This window comes from Lipophrys pholis (assembly GCF_963383615.2).
Source record: "Lipophrys pholis genome assembly, chromosome: 2".
Classification (NCBI taxonomy): Eukaryota; Metazoa; Chordata; class Actinopteri; order Blenniiformes; family Blenniidae; genus Lipophrys; species Lipophrys pholis.
This window is the reverse complement of record NC_137636.1, coordinates 16,282,143-16,299,769: the sequence shown is the minus strand read 5'-3', so window position 1 is coordinate 16,299,769 and position 17,627 is coordinate 16,282,143. Positions and strand designations below refer to the sequence as shown.

The 17,627-nt window shown below is 41.7% G+C and overlaps 2 protein-coding genes across 3 annotated transcripts; one reads left to right on the top strand and one right to left on the bottom strand.

The window, feature by feature from the left end:
- Nucleotides 1-29: 29 nt before the first annotated feature.
- On the top strand, nucleotides 30-3,603 carry foxf1 (forkhead box F1). Its single transcript, XM_080458771.1, has 2 exons — nucleotides 30-1,308; nucleotides 2,449-3,603. Exons 1-2 carry the CDS (start codon nucleotides 330-332, stop codon nucleotides 2,610-2,612), a joined length of 1,143 nt encoding a protein of 380 aa, XP_080314897.1. The 5' UTR covers nucleotides 30-329; the 3' UTR covers nucleotides 2,613-3,603.
- Nucleotides 3,604-5,546: 1,943 nt separating this feature from the next.
- Nucleotides 5,547-15,563, bottom strand: mthfsd (methenyltetrahydrofolate synthetase domain containing). 2 transcript variants are annotated; one of them, XM_080490644.1, is made up of 8 exons: nucleotides 15,425-15,563; nucleotides 15,163-15,266; nucleotides 13,193-13,306; nucleotides 11,712-11,825; nucleotides 11,499-11,589; nucleotides 10,645-10,757; nucleotides 10,385-10,510; nucleotides 5,547-7,446 (listed from the first exon to the last, which is right to left on the bottom strand). In XM_080490644.1, the coding sequence occupies exons 1-8, from the start codon at nucleotides 15,450-15,452 to the stop codon at nucleotides 6,679-6,681; spliced, it is 1,458 nt and encodes a 485-aa protein (XP_080346770.1). In that variant the 5' UTR covers nucleotides 15,453-15,563; the 3' UTR covers nucleotides 5,547-6,678. The 2 variants fall into 2 exon arrangements, with proteins under 2 accessions (XP_080346770.1, XP_080346769.1); XM_080490643.1 differs by lacking the exon at nucleotides 13,193-13,306 and adding an exon at nucleotides 13,029-13,142.
- Nucleotides 15,564-17,627: the final 2,064 nt, after the last annotated feature.

Here is a 17,627-nt window from a genome sequence, read left to right as displayed (position 1 = left end):
CATCCAGCTTCCAATGCGCCGATGGCAACAGATAAGTAAAAAGTGAGCTCCTCGGACGCACGACAACACACCAACTGAAGTGGAAAGCTGCTCCTGTTCTGCTCCTTATCCTATTTTGGACGCTGTGTACAAGGTGACCCGGCCTCAGACTGCCACAGGACGCACAGGAAAAGCAAGAAGTCTCAAGAATCAAGAGAGTCCGCCTTTGCGTCGAGCCCTAAATTCTTTCTTTCTTTTTGATGACAACGACTGAGTAACCGACTTTACAGCATTTATAGGTGGAAAGCCGACGTTTTCGTTGCCATCCTGAAGATTAAACACAACATCTAATGACGGCAGAGGTCCAGCAGCCCCCAGCGCAGACTCCTGCCCAGAGCAGTCCGATGTCTGCTCCGGAGAAGCCGCACGGACAAACGGTGGTGATGGAAACCGCCTCCTCCACGACCAAAACCAAAAAGACTAACGCGGGGATCCGACGACCAGAGAAACCTCCTTACTCCTACATAGCTTTGATAGTCATGGCTATCCAGAGCTCTCCGACCAAACGCCTGACGCTCAGTGAAATCTACCAGTTTCTGCAGAGCCGCTTCCCGTTTTTCCGGGGCTCGTATCAGGGATGGAAGAACTCCGTGCGTCACAACTTGTCCCTGAACGAGTGCTTCATCAAGCTCCCCAAAGGCCTCGGCCGACCGGGAAAGGGCCACTACTGGACTATCGACCCGGCCAGTGAGTTTATGTTCGAGGAAGGCTCCTTCAGAAGGAGACCGAGGGGCTTCCGGCGCAAGTGCCAGGCGCTGAAGCCCATGTACAGCATGATGAACGGCCTGGGATTCAACCACATCCCCGAGTCCTACAACTTCCAGGGGAGCAGCGGGGGTCTGTCCTGTGCGCCCAACAGCCTGTCTCTGGATAGTGGGATTGGGATGATGAATGGACACTTGGCAGGTAACATGGAGGGGATGGGTCTGTCCGGCCACTCCATGTCACACTTGTCGACCAACAGTGGACATTCCTACATGGGAAGTTGTACAGGATCCACTGGGAGTGATTATCCCCACCATGATAATTCCGCCTCCCCTCTGCTGACCAGCGGGGGAGTCATGGAGCCTCACCCGGTCTACTCGAGCTCAGCCTCGGCCTGGGCTCCTGCTCCCTCCGCGTCACTGAATAACGGGGCTTCTTACATTAAGCAGCAGCCTCTGTCTCCTTGTAATCCCGGAGCGAACCCTCTGCAGCCCAGTTTGCCCACACACTCATTAGACCAGTCGTACCTGCACCAGAACGGCCACAGCACCACAGACCTACAAGGTAAGCGCTGTCCTGCCATTTCTAATCCCACAGGTTAATGTTAGTGGAAAACCACAGCTCGTCTTAGAATAAAGCCTATGATTTAAAAGACAACAAAAAAACTATTAAAGTCAGGCAAAACAGATATATTTAATTCTTTACAAACTGAATCATAACGGGTTTAACAATAATTTCCTTATATGTTCAAGTAAGTTTCGCAATGAGATTTTCATGGTGCTGTGCCAAATGTGGGCCTGATGAAAGTTTTGGCCATGAAGTACATGTGCCTTTGGATTGCACTGTATTTGCTCCACAATCAATAACTCAGTCTTAACTTTATTGTTCAACACTGAAGAATTGGAAGTAGAGGCACTACGGAAAATGATGCAATTTTAAATTCATTCGTATACCTTCAGGGGAAATTCAGTTCTGCAACTGTTTCGCTCTGTATTTTTTTTTTTTATAGCACTCTAAATAAAAGCCACGCAGTATCAGGATTTGTAAACTCTTAATGTTTCCTGGAAGTAGTGAAAAAAAAAAAGGAGACACAGGAGGGCAGGGAGAGTCTGCCGGGACAGTTTAGAGTCATGCCAATCTCTGGGTAAGAAAAACAAGCGCGGTTAGTTCCAGCCTGCCTTGCCCCGCGGCTCCCGGTCCTCCGGGACTGGCGTGCAAGAGGGCCACTGTCAATTAGCCCTGCAAACCCGCCTCCACTTTGACAGGCCTCATAGTGCCTGCTAAAGGGACGCCACGCAAATATGCATTTGATTTAGTCAAAACACAGTCCAGATCTAAATCTAGAATATGACGCTTTTGACTATAATTCAAAAACGTTAGATCTCCCATTAATATAATAGAGAAAAGCCTCATTGTCAGTGGTATTATAGCAACATTTTTACGCGCACGTCTTGTCTTAAGGGCTTCTTTGTGCGTAAATCAGGGACCATTCATACTTAGGCTAATTAGAAGAGTAGCAGACATTTGCGCTAAATTATTCATAATACTGCGAAGTTTGGAAAATATTTGCTGTTGTATTAACTACAGCTTTTATTTATTTTTCCTGTTAATACGAAATATTGTATATTTGAAGTCTTCGCAGTTGAAATGGAGAATTTCTGTGACGTTTGAAAACTGAAAATTGTCTCGATTCTCCCTGTGCAGGTATTCCTCGGTACCATTCCCAGTCTCCCAGCATGTGCGACCGAAAAGAGTTCGTGTTTTCGTTCAACGCCATGACATCGTCAGCCATGCACTCTCCGAGCAGCGGCTCGTACTACCACCAGCAGCATGTCTCCTACCAGGACATCAAGCCCTGCGTGATGTGATCCTGTCCCAGGGAGCTGTCACGGACTTGAGCCATGCAACACAAGGAACTGAAGCAAACACACACGAGAAAAGCACCACTGAAAGACAAAAAACTAAAGAAAACAAAACAAAAAAAAAGATAGAACGAAAAGAAAAGAAGGCATTGCCCCATGCAGCCCTGGAGCGAGCCGAGTGCTTCCAGTAGAACGGACTACTTTCTCTGTACTGTTTTACGCAGCGACAACCACACGGAGACAGGCCAATTACAAACCGCATAATAATAATAATAATAATAGCGATAATAATATATAATACAAACCTTTTTTTTTTCTCCATACCATCATCATCGTCGATCAGCAGGGTGAAGGGAGGGTGTAAGAAACCCTGCTGCTGTTTGGTACTTAGTCCTGCAGAGCGGATGACTACCACTTCACACTTATGCTCTTGTTTATTCATCTATGTAAAAAAATATATATGTATATGCACACTTCAATTTTCTCCGTCTAAAGTTTTTTACCTTACTTTTCTTTGATAAATTAGACTGAGGTTCTTTTTACGGACTTACATACCAACATTGCATTTTGAAATGAAGAATTGTGGATATTGCAGATATATGCTGTAAATCCATATACTGTATACTGTGTAAAAACGATGACGGCACTTTTTAAATAGCCTATAAGCGCAAGTTTTTATTTATTCTCTAGGCCTCTATTTTAATTTCAGGCGAATTGGCCAAGGAGTGACGTGCTTTATTGGCAATATTTGTCAGATCGCTTATTATTTGTTTTTAAATGAAACAATGAGGATATATTGTAAGCACTGTTATGTCGTATTGTGTCAAATATATGTAGACCTTGTACTTTCAGCACTGTCTGTATACTTATATGTTGGTAGGAAATTTAGCAAGGTGTCCATTACCTAGGGCCAACCTTTTGGAAAAGCAATTGTAAGAAATAAAACGCTGTTAATGCCCGCAATTCCACAAAACTAAATATATTTGGATTTCATCACAAGCCCATATGCTCTCGAGATTTTGTGGGGCTACTGCAGGCCTACATTCCATTACATTGGAAATATATGCAGATTTTTGAGGATTCGGGTAACTTTATTGTGTATTTATCAAATTAATCAACTAAAACGGTAACAACTGAAATTAAAAAATAAATAAAAATCAATCTTTCTTGGGCATTACTCACGTTAAAAAATACAGGAATATCAATTAACTTTCTGTTGCATAGTACAACACTTTCACCAGTCAGCAAGTTCCCATGTAAAATGACATATGAACGAATCTGCGTTTTCCACGAAACGTCGCATAATCGAGGTTATTGTGAAATTGACGATTAAAAAAGTTCTTCTCAACTGAGCCTCTTCGCAATGAGGCATAACTAATCACAGGTCGAAATCTCACCCGCGTCTGGTTACAATGGCTTGTCCATTGTTCTGGTTGTTGTCCAGTTGTTGTGGAGCATGTCTGCTGAATGTTTGGGTGCGAATAAAAGGAACAGGGCTGATTTAAATGTGCTTGTATACCTCCAACAACGACTGATTCCAGGGTGTAGACAATAGGTATAAACTACCATAACACACACACAAAACAGAGCTTGTAAGATGTATAAAAAAAAAAAGTTTGGTTTTACTTTTTATATTTGTTTTCACACAAAAAAAGATATTCGCCTTGTTAAATAGGCCATGTCAAGATCACCAGACTCACCATGTCCAGCAAAGAGAAACATGCATGAAGTCCTACAGGTTTTATGACTCGATCAAATCTTAACATTGTGCCAAATTTATTTGAACAGTCTTGGAATTGCTGTCAGTGCTTCTCACTTAAACTTACAAAGTTTTGTTTAAAAAAAAAAAAAAAAAAGATTTAAAAGATTATGGTTTCACAATTTAAGATCAATGATTGTAGTTTAGCGACTGTAAAACTAAGAAAGGTTGTACAATAAGTTTTTACTTTCTCAGTTGAGTTTTAACAGAAGTGCATGTTGTGTGGAAAACAACAGGTGCTTCTAATGCAGAAAGGGACCTGGTGGTGCTGTCCAGTTCATCTCAATTACTTTGATGCATAAATCTCATACTTTAGACAAAGTAACAGGATTGTAATTTAAGATGACTAGTTCATTTTACTTTAAAGTGCTGCTGTGGTTATTGGTGTGCAGATATAAATCTTTACAGGAAGACGTGATTTGCTGGCTTTTGCGTAGCTCTGCAATCTCCCAGCATGACCACCATCTGAACCCCAGTAAAATTAGCATGCCATCGAGCACAGGAGGCAGTGGGCTCAACAGCAGTGGAACAGCACATTAACACACCGATGACATTTGCCGAGGTTCAGTGCTCTGCCGGGGCTGAGGGAGAGAGAGACGGAGCTCCACAGCTGTTCCCTGGCCAGGCCTGGATGACAGCTCCATAAAAAGCCAGAGGCATGCACTGTGAGGAAAGACATGCCGTGTGCTTGTGACTCAATGCAACCCCGACTTCAGGGAAAAGAGGACATGTTTCTGGCAACGCAGGCTGACAAGGGGCTGATCACTTATCGGGCCATCTTTGTGTAGAAACACAGAAAAGCATTAAAAACAGACGTTACATGGACCAGGTGAATGCTGTTGGATATTCAGGTCTGGATAAGTGACTAACATGTTTCTGATGCTATTTTTTCCCCATTAAAAAAATAGCACGTTTCCTATTATAAAAACCCGAGTGTTTACACAATCGCTCAAAAATACAGCACCACTAATAAGCCAGCCAAACAAAATTGATCCCAGCATAGATTATATATGCACCTTACATCAGTCGCTTATCAGTTTAATATTAGGTTGAAATTATATGATAAAATTCAGCTTAATATAATTCAATTACAGTTTTATCAAAATCTAAGTAATTGTTCAGAATGTCATTTAAAAATTCTAATTTCTTTTTTCCACGTTGCAAAACAATTTTAAAGTTCATTATTCTTCAAAATTTATTAAACTCAAAGTCACATGTGATACAGTATTTTGCAGAAAAATTTTCACTTATACAGGCAAGACCTTTAGTAATGAATTTGAAACTAGAATGTGAAACAACCTTCGTATTGTCGTTGTTTGCGATACGTTCACATTGACCTAACTACACAGAAAGCAATGGAAAAACAGAAAGCCACCTCCATCCAAGAAACAAAATTTGTATATCTTACAAAAAAAACTAACAACTATGCAAGCCTTAATGTATTATTCTGTGTATAAAAAAAAAAAAAAGGTTACACATTAATGGTCTGCATCTATGTTCAGACTTTTAATAAAACCATGTGTTTTTCTTTTTTAAGAGATATCCTAAATCTAGGATTATGTAAAATGAGAACTTGTACCAGTTGGTCAAAGTAATTTTGACCCATGAGTAACATCCATTCCTCATGCTGGCAATGAAATTGACATTAAAACATGAAAGGGTGAAAATATGTGTTCAGGAAAAAGAAAATGTGAATCCCATAACATTTCTGTAACCTATGTATCGACATGACAGTTCAAAATTCACACTTCATGCTAAGAAAAATGACGAGGACGTATGATTTCAGTACCTAACTAGCCACAAGGTGGTGCCATCTGCAACCAAACCTAACCACTTCGTCTTTGGCTCAAGAGTTCAGGTAATTGTTTGCTAGAAAAATAAATAAACGCACGAAATCTGCTTGTCAAAAAATAGTAAGATACTTTCTAAACATGCCTACAAAATCATAAATATGAATCTGTATTCAGTCAACGTGTTAAAGGTAAATATTTAGTGTGCTTCAAAAAATTCCTTAAAAGGCACCTTAAAGGTAGACGAGGGCATCAGGACACACAGACCAGGAGGTCTCTGTAAAAAAAAAAAAAAAACAACCAAGTAAGGCACATGTGTCATGTATTGTTGAGAAAATACACCTTTGTGGAAGAAACGTATTTGATGTTAGGGTTTCTCCTATTTTTGGAAACTAATTAGGTACTTCCTCTGTCGGATTATATAACTAAATTCATTTTATAATAAACTCAAGAGTATATATCGATACACATACGTAAGGTATGTGCCAACAACACATTATGGCTTGTGTATTACATACTGACGTTACTCCTCAGTCTTCTCAATGGTGTCACTCTGACTATCTGGCTCTGCCTCTTTGGACTTTGGAGCTGGGGGAGGTCTTGGTCTTCTATTAAACTGTCCAGGCTTTTTGCCTCCCCGTTGGCTCTTGGCCAGCTCAGCCTGCAGACTCTGCCCGTTCAGAGAGAGGCCCTGCAGAGCCTCCAGGGCATGGTCTGCCCCCTGAGGGTCACTGTAGTCCAGGAAGGCCCTGCGTTGAGCGCCATGCCAGGTGAGCCTCAGTGGAACCACCTCCCTTTCTCTGAGGGCAGTTTTCAGCTCACTCACCCGCAGCCCAGCAGGTATCCCCCCCAGGTAAACGGTGGTCACACTCACAGGGAGTTTATGCTGCAGAGCAGCCTCACCTCCGCCCTCTTGTGGCGCCTGCTCCCTTGTGTTCCCTGTACTTTTATCCCTAACCATCTTTCTGCCTTCTCCTTCATTACCTCCCTTCCCATCACCTCTGCTTTCCTTCCTCACTCGAGCCGGGCGCTGTCTGGTTTTTTGCTCCGTCTCTCCTCTCCTCTCCTGTTGGAGTTCCTGTCTGGTTTCTCCCCCGGCATCCTGCTGACTGTTTTGCCTCGGCCTTCGTCTGGTTTGTCTTTTTGGTTGACTGGTCTGTGCACCGGGCTCTGCTACACCGGGCTCTGCTGCAACAGGCGCTGCACCCAGTGTTACATCCTTTCCAGCCTCCTCCTCCAAGGCTCGCAGTTTTTTCAGGATGGGGATCTTCTCCAGTTTTTCTGTATCCAGCTGAAGACATAAAACTGAACTCAGTTAGGCTGAAAGGTAACAGGTGTAACACACAGAGATAAAACATCCCTTCCAGGGTGCCCATACAGTAGGTATAAAGAGAAAGTTCACAACTGACTTGGTGTTATTCCATTCTGCTCACAGTGAATGGATACACACTACCTTTAAAGCAGCAGGATATTTCACTTCCCCAGCAGTTAAAAATAAAGACTGCTTTCTTGATTTGTTGGTACTTCAAGTGACTTGGCAGGCTTTGATGCTGAACAGGCCTGTAAAGGATATACGGGCCTATTGTTGTTAGGCTGGCCTGCTTGACCCGTCGTTCCCCTGCAGAGCCAAGGTGGCTGGGCAGAGGAGCCTTTGATGATCCGATGCGGCCTTCCTGTCTGTGAGGTCACTGGGTCCTGTTTACTTATAAGTGCGTCTCAAGGAACCAAGAGGTTGCACCCAAACTGGCCACATGATAAGAATAACGGGCTTATCATGTCTAATTAAAGACAAATTATCAAGAGGAAAAATATGATATCACTTTGTCAGAGTCAATAAATCAGAAACCAATGTCAAGAAAAAAGAAAATGACACACACACACACACACACACACACACACACACACACACACACACACACACACACACACACACACACACACACACACACACACACACACACACACACACACACACACACACACACACACACACACACACACACACACACACACACACACACACACACACACACACACACGCATTTGTTCAGTATATAATGTTGAACACCAAAGGTATGGTGAGATTGTTTTTTTTTTTTAAAGAGGTCCAAATACCTATAGGTATTAATTACAGCATAAATGCAACATAAGCTACAGCTTTGGCATGTATAGTAGAACTACATATAAAGAAGTTTATTGGCTATATCATCATTTTGAAGGTAAAATAGTTGGAAAGTGGGCAATAATGAAGCACTTTAATCTCACTGTGAGAATATAATTCTGAATCTGGACCCCTTCTGTGCAGAGATCGCATGTTCTCTACTTGTGTGGTGTGTTATTCCCTGATACTGCGAGTGTGTGTGACTGCCTCTCAGTGTTTGTTCTGCGAGTGACCTGTCCGATCGGGGCTACAGTATCCTCCGTTCAGCTATAGTTCGCCAGAATTGGCTGCAGCCTCATGCAAAACCAGAATAAGGTAAAGTGTTATAAAAGATAGAGGGGCAAACAACTCTAATTCGATCAAAAGGTTGCAGACTGCTTGTATCCACACGGATCATTGAGAAGGTGTAGTTCTAATGCCAGTCCACTAGAGGGTAGTATTGCACCATACATTTCAAGCGCCTTAAAACCTGCACTTTTCTGCAGTCTTACTCTGCAAATAATTAAATGACCTCAAGAAAAGTCCAACACTGCTAACAAACAGTGTTATGGAGAAATAAAGAAATATATATATAACAGTGTTGACAACAACTCAAATGTGACTTTTTTTTATCTCATAAAACTAAAAACGTTAAACCTTAAACCTCGAGGACAGTGATAAAATATACAAAAACAGACGGAGGAGAGAAAATTCTTAATTTTCAGGTTTTTCCACAGCACGTCAAGCACAGGTGTTACTAATGAAATTAAATGCGTCTTTTCTATGCAACTGTCCCAGTGAATCATGGCACTGTGACAATGAAACAGCGATGCACAAAAGCAGGGAGCTGGATGTAAGGCAGCCGAATGGTGATCAGCCATGAATTATCTCTATTTACACCTGTATGTTTGCACGGTGCAAAATAACAACCATCACTCCACTTTGTATTTCTACATTTATCTGCTCCAAATCAGAGGCTGAACTGTTATTTAAATGACTAATACCATTTTTACAATTTCAAAAACATAAATGTCTATTTTTCATTTCAAAAGTAGTTTTTCATCATAAATCAATCTGCTGACATTTTTTTCAGATTACTTGGACAACTATAGTTATCCAACCACATCTTGAAAATCAGTTTAAAAAAATTCAACAAGTTGATAAACATAAAATTCCAGAAAGTTCAAACACACATGGGCAGTTAGTGAGTTTGAAACACAATTTTCTGTATTCCCTAAAATCATCTTGTCAAAATGTTCCATGTTTATTTCTTAACATCTATACATCTATGCTAAGAAAAAAAAAGTTTCAAAGTAGAAGGTCTTGGCTTCGACTTTAAGACCTAAACCTTTAAAACATTCTCTTCCATTATTCATAAAGTTAATCCAAATCACTCATTTATGATGTATCAAGGGAATAGCTGATTTTGGAATTGAATAGTTTACAAAGTATAAGACAGACCTCCTCCAGGGGGCGCCAGAGAGCACCAGCCACAGGCTAAGACACTAACAAATTGTGATACAGTGAACAAGCCTAAAACTATAATTATTTTGTAATTACAATATTGTAATATATTGTTTTTAACTAGAAAAAGAAAAGTTTGTTTTTATGACTATGGTTCATAGTAGTCATCAAAAAAAACATGTCATAATGTGAAAAATATCTCAAATCTGGCATTCAATCAAAATCTCCGACTCAGTGTGAGACAAATGTGAAGACTGAGAATCTTAGAGGCAGAGGGGTCGTAATGAGGTTCAAGCTCTCCGTTAAGGAAGCTCATTCTCCCACACATCAAAAATGTTTATTGCTAGATAACAGTTTGGGTTTTGTCCACCATTTGAACATCTGTTGGAACTTAAAAGCAAATTGGCCTATATTGAATTGATAGATTATGTCTTTTTGCATGCATCTAATCGGACTGTTGACAACTTGGATAAAGAGAGACGATGACCTGTGAAGCAAATGTTGCTGTTGGATGTAAATTACAGATATTGCAGTTCATGCTTTGCTTCCTGGGAAACCCCTGAGTGATAACTTGTGAATATAAATCAGCATAACACACATTTAGGGAATGTTATTTTATAGTTACCTTAATCCAAATGATCCCCTGTGGTTTAGCTGTCTGACAGTTTGTCTTGATAACCCTCGTAGGTGTGAGGATGTAGTCGACAGTCAGGTCGTGACTTCCCATTAGATCCTCGGAAATGTCAACCACCTGAAATAATCAAAATCAGTTTTTTCAAGCTGGTCATCCTTTTAATAGTTTTAAGTTTTTTCTTTAACGGAGCGAGTCTGAACCGTCCTTCCTAAAACATGCACTATGTTCAGTTCATGAGTGAAAAGACCAACCTGGCAGTCATGGACGACAGTGACGACCACAGTGGACTCATTCACAGCTCCCATTGAGGCCATCATGGCGTACTCCATGTCAGCGAAGCCCTCTCCCTTTCCAATCCGAAAGCCTTGAGGAGGTCAAGAGCATGGGAGGATTACAAAGACAAACCGTTGAAGACTCGGTTTAAGTATATGAATCATAGGCAAACAAAGAAATAGTCAAATCTGAAAGCTCCACTTTATTATTAACAGACTGATTTGTGTGTTATTTTTACTGTATAAAAACTTCACTCACTATCAGAGAAAAATATGCTTTAAACGTCAACAAAATCAAGAGTACCCGACATTGGTACGGACTGATGACAAATCGGATGCCATCAGGGGTGAGTCTCAACTATCAAACTACCAATATGGACGAGAAAACGAACCGCGAGTCACAATTCCATATAGAAAAGTGACCCGGGGGTCATTTTTTCCATGGGGTCACAATTCTATACGACACCTGTGTAAATTCTTCACGGATGCAGTGGATCTGCACACTGGTGTCAAAAGTGAAGGAAGTTTCGCAGATACACTCGTTTTCATTGTCGTGTAAACGCAGCCTTAGTGTCTCAATGTCAGATCGTCATTGTACCTCTGTGTCGCGACGTCTCGCGTCTTTCCCCGTGTCCACAATGCTCTCTCGTGTTTGGACTTCTGATCGTGCTTTGGATTACTCTCATATACTCTCCACAGGAAACCTTTGCCTTAGTTTCAAATTTTATTCCAAAAAAACTCTTTGAACTTCAAATACTGTGCAGGAGTCGGCTTTTGGGTTCGTCACTTAATGCGTGACAGATACTACCTCGATATGGTGACATTTGACTCACCTTTCTCTGATACTGCCACAGAGCCAACCACCACCAGGTCCACCTTCACCTTCGAATCAAGGCCAACGGGCACACTGAAGTCTTTCACACCCTAAAGGAGGTTGGAGGGTTCGGAGACAAAGATGAAAAAGTAATCGTAATAGCTGTTTATGGGGAAAAAGTCTGTGTGAAAATTATGATCAAGAAAAACTTAATAAATCTGCAGATTCAAACCTGAGCGGAGGCACACACACGTAGCTGTTCCTTGTTGGCCCCTTGAGGAGGAGTAATCTTGTTAAAAAGGCCGGTGCGAAGACGAGGAGTTGGAACCAGTAAAGTTTTGCCTGCCTGCAAAGATGTTCACAACAGTGTGCAAGCAAACATTAAGAACTATGTGTAAAATGTAAAAAGTAGATTCATGATGAGCAAGAACATGGCACTGAAATGACTAAAATGAATTTTCAGGAAATGAATAAAACACTTTTGCGTTCACATTCCCTGTTTGATGCTGACCAAAGTTCTCTTTAGGGACTTTCTAGGAAAGTCCATTTCGTTTGGGGAAATGTGAACACACCCCGAACTCCGTTCTGGATTTTTCAAGCGGAATCTGGTCACCTTCGAAACGGACTTTCGAACGGACGAGGTGAGAGTTGTGGGGACGTGACGTGGAGCGCAATGCATTTTGGGTGCGCAAATCTGAAAAAGACGCGGAAAACAAAGTGGGAGTCCTGTAACATTTGTTTTCTTCTGAAAAATGGCTCGTGCACAGACGTGGAGTAGCGAGGAAGTGGTTCCTTTACAAGCGATCTTTGTAGCGCGTGGGGTGAGAGGGCGGGGGAGGATGTGATGTGCGCAACGCATTCTGGGTATTAAACAAACAGCCAACCCCGCGAATCAGAAGAAGCAGACGCAGAAAGAAAAAGTTGGAAAATATCTAGCGGGCAGACGTGGAGTAAAGAGGAAGAAGTAAAGAGGAGGAAGTAGTCAAAAAGGCGCTTGTTGACATCTGGTCCGAAGACTATATATCGCGGTTGTTTGTTAGCCACAGGCTAACTAGCCTAGCCACTATGGGCTAAAGCGACGGGGCTTCTGGTTTCGGTCCAGACCAATCAATGAGCCATGTTTCCCCTTTACTTCCTCTCTGGTCAGTGTTCGTGACAGCGCCCCCAAACTACCAGCTGTTGGAATTGTGTGACATCTTACAGATGGTTTGGTCCAGTCTCAAAACGGAATGTGAACACCACCCGAATCAATTTTAGAACTGTTCTGTGTTATACATTAATTCTGGACAAAAATCAAGAGGGACAAAAAAGTTATGTTAAGAAAAGGCATTCCCAGACATCTAGATTTGTTTGGCGACTGCACCCACATACAACGGCTCTCTGGTGCTTCCAAGAGGAGGCACAACAAACAACGTGAAAACCCACTATCAGAGGATCTATGATTTCTACATTCATGCTGAAATGGGACTAAACATGCAATGTGAATTGAAGATTTTTTTTTTCTAAGGGTGTCTGGTTCTCTGTGCATTTGTCCACAGTGGAGTGCTACCTGCAGCACAGCCAGTCGGGCACCTTCCAGAGGTTTATCAGGATCCACCTTCACCTCAGCTGTCTGGCTGAACATCTGCAGCTCTGACACCTTGGAACAAGCTCCAAAAGCCCCCTAAAGACAAAGGAGGGTACATGGTAACATATTTTTTTAAGTCAACTTACGTCAAGGGTGACAAAGCGCGCCTGCTGCTGGGGTCTGTCTGGGTTTACTTTGACTGTCTGGCTGCCCTTGAACTCCGGCAGGTCGGCAAGCCTGTTGCATGCTTGACTTGCACCCTGGTCAGTGTGCACACAGGAAAAGAAACACATGGATGCACGGCACAGCCATTAATCATTCATTTGTTAACATGAATCAAAAGTTGCTGAGAAAACCTGATTGCTATATTGTTATTCCTTTACTTGTACTATGTCTAAACTTAAGCAACATGTTTCCATATATACCAATTAAAGCTGACTCTAAGTATCTTCTGTTAATTTTATTTGAAAATGTTGGTGGATTTTTTCCAAATTCATGTTAACCCAGTCCTGGTCCAACACACCAGACAAAAATGATTAGGAATTCTTAAGGTTTACAGAATATTGATGCAATCCAGTCAGTGCAAGCAGGTGGCCTGATGCAAGCTAAACACAGATGACTCAACTGAATACCTGAATAATCAGCTTAGGGTTGTGGCTCCAAAACAGAGAAATTTGCCACTTGCAGCTAAATTTAGAACCAAGACAGAACCACATATCTACTGTTAGTTGGTAACTGTGCATAGCAAATGTCTATTCAGAAACAGAATTTGGAGAAGATATTACACTGTTTGTTTATTTCAGTTTTTCTACTGTTGCGTCAGTAGAATTATCTCTGAGTCGGAAGCTGTTTACCTAGTATAACCACCAAGATATAATGTGACAATCATGATAAGTTACTCAGCCCTGGTCTATAGGTCCTCTTATACTACATAAAGTTAATTTGATGCAAATTGATAGGAGATCTAAAACTTCTGTAGAAGCTCAAAAAGAATGTATTCAACCGAATCAGGCGTGTTGGAGCTTAGTTGTTGAAAACAATCATATTGATCCCTGGGGACCAGGACTGGAAAACGGTGATTCATTTTTCCATCTTCAATCCATCCGTTTGATCTGAGCTGAGGTTGCAATTCTTAAATGGCTTGTCTGAGTCTTTTTGATGAAGCTAGAGTGTAACCCTTCATTGGGCAAGGGACTATATTTGGTAACTTTTGGGTTTCTTAGTGGCCTCTTTGCACCCATTGATGTTTTGACCCCTTTGCTCCAGCAAAACATCAATTCCTTCCAGTTGGTTCTCCTGAATGAACCATCTGAACTGAATTATAAGTCAACGATGAACATCTGTATGAAGAAAGCAATGGACACATAAAACGAGTGTAAAATTTCAAACATGTGCCTAATGCTTTCATCCATGTATCCATCCATATTCTATCCAGCTTATATTCAGAGCAGGGTCAGATTACGCTGGGGCCAATTCCCAGCTCACTGTGGCTGAGGGCAGGATACACCCTGGACAGGTCTCCAGTCCATCACAGGGCAAAGACAAAGACAGACAACCACAAACACTCACATTCACACTTAGGGGCTATTTAGGGGCAATGAAATATGTATGTTTTTAGACTGTTGGAGGAAACCCAACCACAGGGAGTACATGCAAACTCCACACTGGATAGCCAGGCCAGAATTTGAATCCATGAACTTCTAGCTGTAAGGCCAGAGCTCCACCCGTTGTCCCAGTACTTTCAGCAAGTCATAATCAGGATACTTTGTGCAATTGACAGCGTATATAGTAGAATGGTGGCACTCAATAGCAAGTACCAAATCATTTAGAAGAATCAAGTGAGAAGTGTATAAAATAAAAAGACATTTAAAGCTAGAAATGGTGAAACGTGTCATTTTTGGTCCGTGTAATTTTGGTTATCACGTGTAAATGGCACAAAGAGGTGTTTTGCACTGAAATATCATAGGTGATTAAAGTTAAACAATTAAGAGCACGCAAAACACATTTTTGCACGAATCTTTCCATTCACTTGAATCGGGTTTCACGGAGCAAAGAGAGAAATGATCCAAAGCCTGCAGGGCGCTGACACATTGTTGGGATTCTGGCTTTAACCTGCCTTGAAATTGGGGATTCTGTTGTGAACAGGCCTCGGAAAGTTGGCCAGGTTCTTCTCTTCTATGTAGTCCCAAATTTTCTGCCGGATGTCCCACTTCGTCGCCCCTGGAAAGTAAAGGAGAGGTGTAAGACATCTTTTTCTATACGAGTGCCGAGTGTTGCGGACGGACCAACATGCAAACGTTCAACGTCCCCTGCGTCGCCTGAGTTCAGTCTACATTCAATTTACTGACCAAACGAGACGTCATGAACATTAAACGTACCTGGATTTATTTTTATGACCGGCTCCATGGTGTAATTCGAGGTATAAACAGGTTTAATCGTAGTTTTACGCAAAAAAGTGACGCACGTGAGCTCCGTAACACAATACTGAGGAACAGCTGCTTGTCAATGTTTAGCACTGCTACGGCGGCTCGCGAAGGACATCCGGTTAAAGCGCGTAATCCGTCGCTGTCCCCCAGGCTTCCGTAGCACAACAAACGTAGCATGTTTGTTTGTAGTAATACTCAGATTTCACAAGCTTCTATTGCACGTGTTTTTTCGTTTGTTAGTTTTTTGTTTTTTTACGACGATCTGCTTGGTTCTGTTCTGTGACTGGACCTCTCTGAAATAGTTTAGTTGAATTTAACATCAGTATCGTTCAAAAGTGAAACGTCATTTTAATTACGCAAACTCACAGTATGATCATCTAGAAACAACTACAACTTGAAATGTTTCAGGGCAAAGTTGGACAGGTACATTAAAATTCTAATATATTTTTACAAAACCTGAAAAAGTTTACATTTGCAAAGACAAAACAGTACATATTTCTAACAATGACTCTTGGTGCAAAATAGACTGCAATCTCGAAAAACTATGTCCTCTCTTTATAAATTCAAAAATGACTTGACAGTCCTGTTTTATGCTGTCTAAATCTGCAGGAAGATCTGAAATCTTGCAAATATTTGAGCTGCCCAGCCTGATGATGGCTTCGCTGAAGTTCATATCACCAACTATCACCAGTGTAGGAAACTACCATTTCAAAGATTGCTGTGGATTTAAAACCACCAGGAAGAGGTTGTGGCTTCAGTCTGGGTCTTGTATGGCAGCTGGTTGTCTTCAATGACAGTAAAAACACAGTATATGTTTCAATTTGTAAATGTGTCTGCAGAAAAAACAGCCCATCTTTAGAAGCTCAGGTTGCTCTATAAGTGGACACTATGTACTAAACTCACAAAGCATGCTTTGTGTGAGTGCCGTTAACCAGAGAATTTGTGTGGTGGGATGAGTTGACAGCATGTAGTGTACAGATGCTGGGAATCAGACGTCAGCTCTGAGAACCAAGCAGATGTTGGCGGAAGTTCAGTTTGAAAAAGCAAAGAAAAGGGATTGTCGAAGAGTTGATGGATGTTCCAATTGTTGGTCCTTATGGATATTTACAAATATCGGTCCTACAGCACTGCACAATGGTAGTTAGCAGTCCTGCCTCATAGCAAGTGTGTCTACCATCCGAGTCCGGCTGGGCCAAGAGGCCTCTGTGCTTGGAGCTTGCATGTTCTCACTGCTTGGGTTTTTTGTCTGGGTCCTCTGATTTCCGCCCACAGTCCAAAAACCTGCATTGGGGCTAACTAGTGAAATGCTTGAATTGCCAGAATGTGTGAATGAAAACAGTGCAGGGAGAATATGCCAACTCACAAAAAGACCCCAAAGCTGGACTTAAAATGTTGTTATTATCACTGTAATGTGAGAAACCTAACCATAAAACCACTGTGCACCCCCCCCCCCCCCCCACCACCACCACCACCCCCCCGCCCCAGCAGAATAGTTTATCCTCAGCCAAGAGGTAGTGATGCCCTGACTTGAGATTACCTGAGTGATAATCAATAAGCTTATTGAAATTGGTTTTTTTTATAAAACTTTCTAGCAATCTGTCAAATAATTGCAGACCAAGCTGACTGTGTAGCAGACAAAAGTCACCAAACTTGATAACTTTCATCTGATATTTGTTGCCCTGTTACAACCCAGTGTGTAGCTGATAGTTACACCTGATTTATTTGAGTGTTTCGACATCAGTAAAGTCGTTCTGTAATCTTTGCCTGTTCTCTGGACCATTTGTGTTGTAGAAATCATTCTTTTACTACTACAGAAGGGTTTCAATCACTTTGGTTTACTTTTACAGATGCAGGTAAAGAGGACGTACTATCACCCCATTCTGCTGGTGCTCTACTGTTTTCCTCTGGGTTTTTGGGACATGAAAACACCACCACACCACTCCCTGAAAATATCAGGTCCTGCCACTAGAGGGGGGGCTCTACTAGCACCGTGTTCATCCCAGGAGAAAGAAGCACCATTTCATGCCTTTCAGGAGGTCTGAAATCCATCCCTGTATCTCTTTCAGTCAAAGGTCTTGCCACTTTGCAATTTCTAAGTTGATTATACTTGGAATTATGTGGCCGTTTGTCAGGTTTTGCAATTTACTATTTAAAA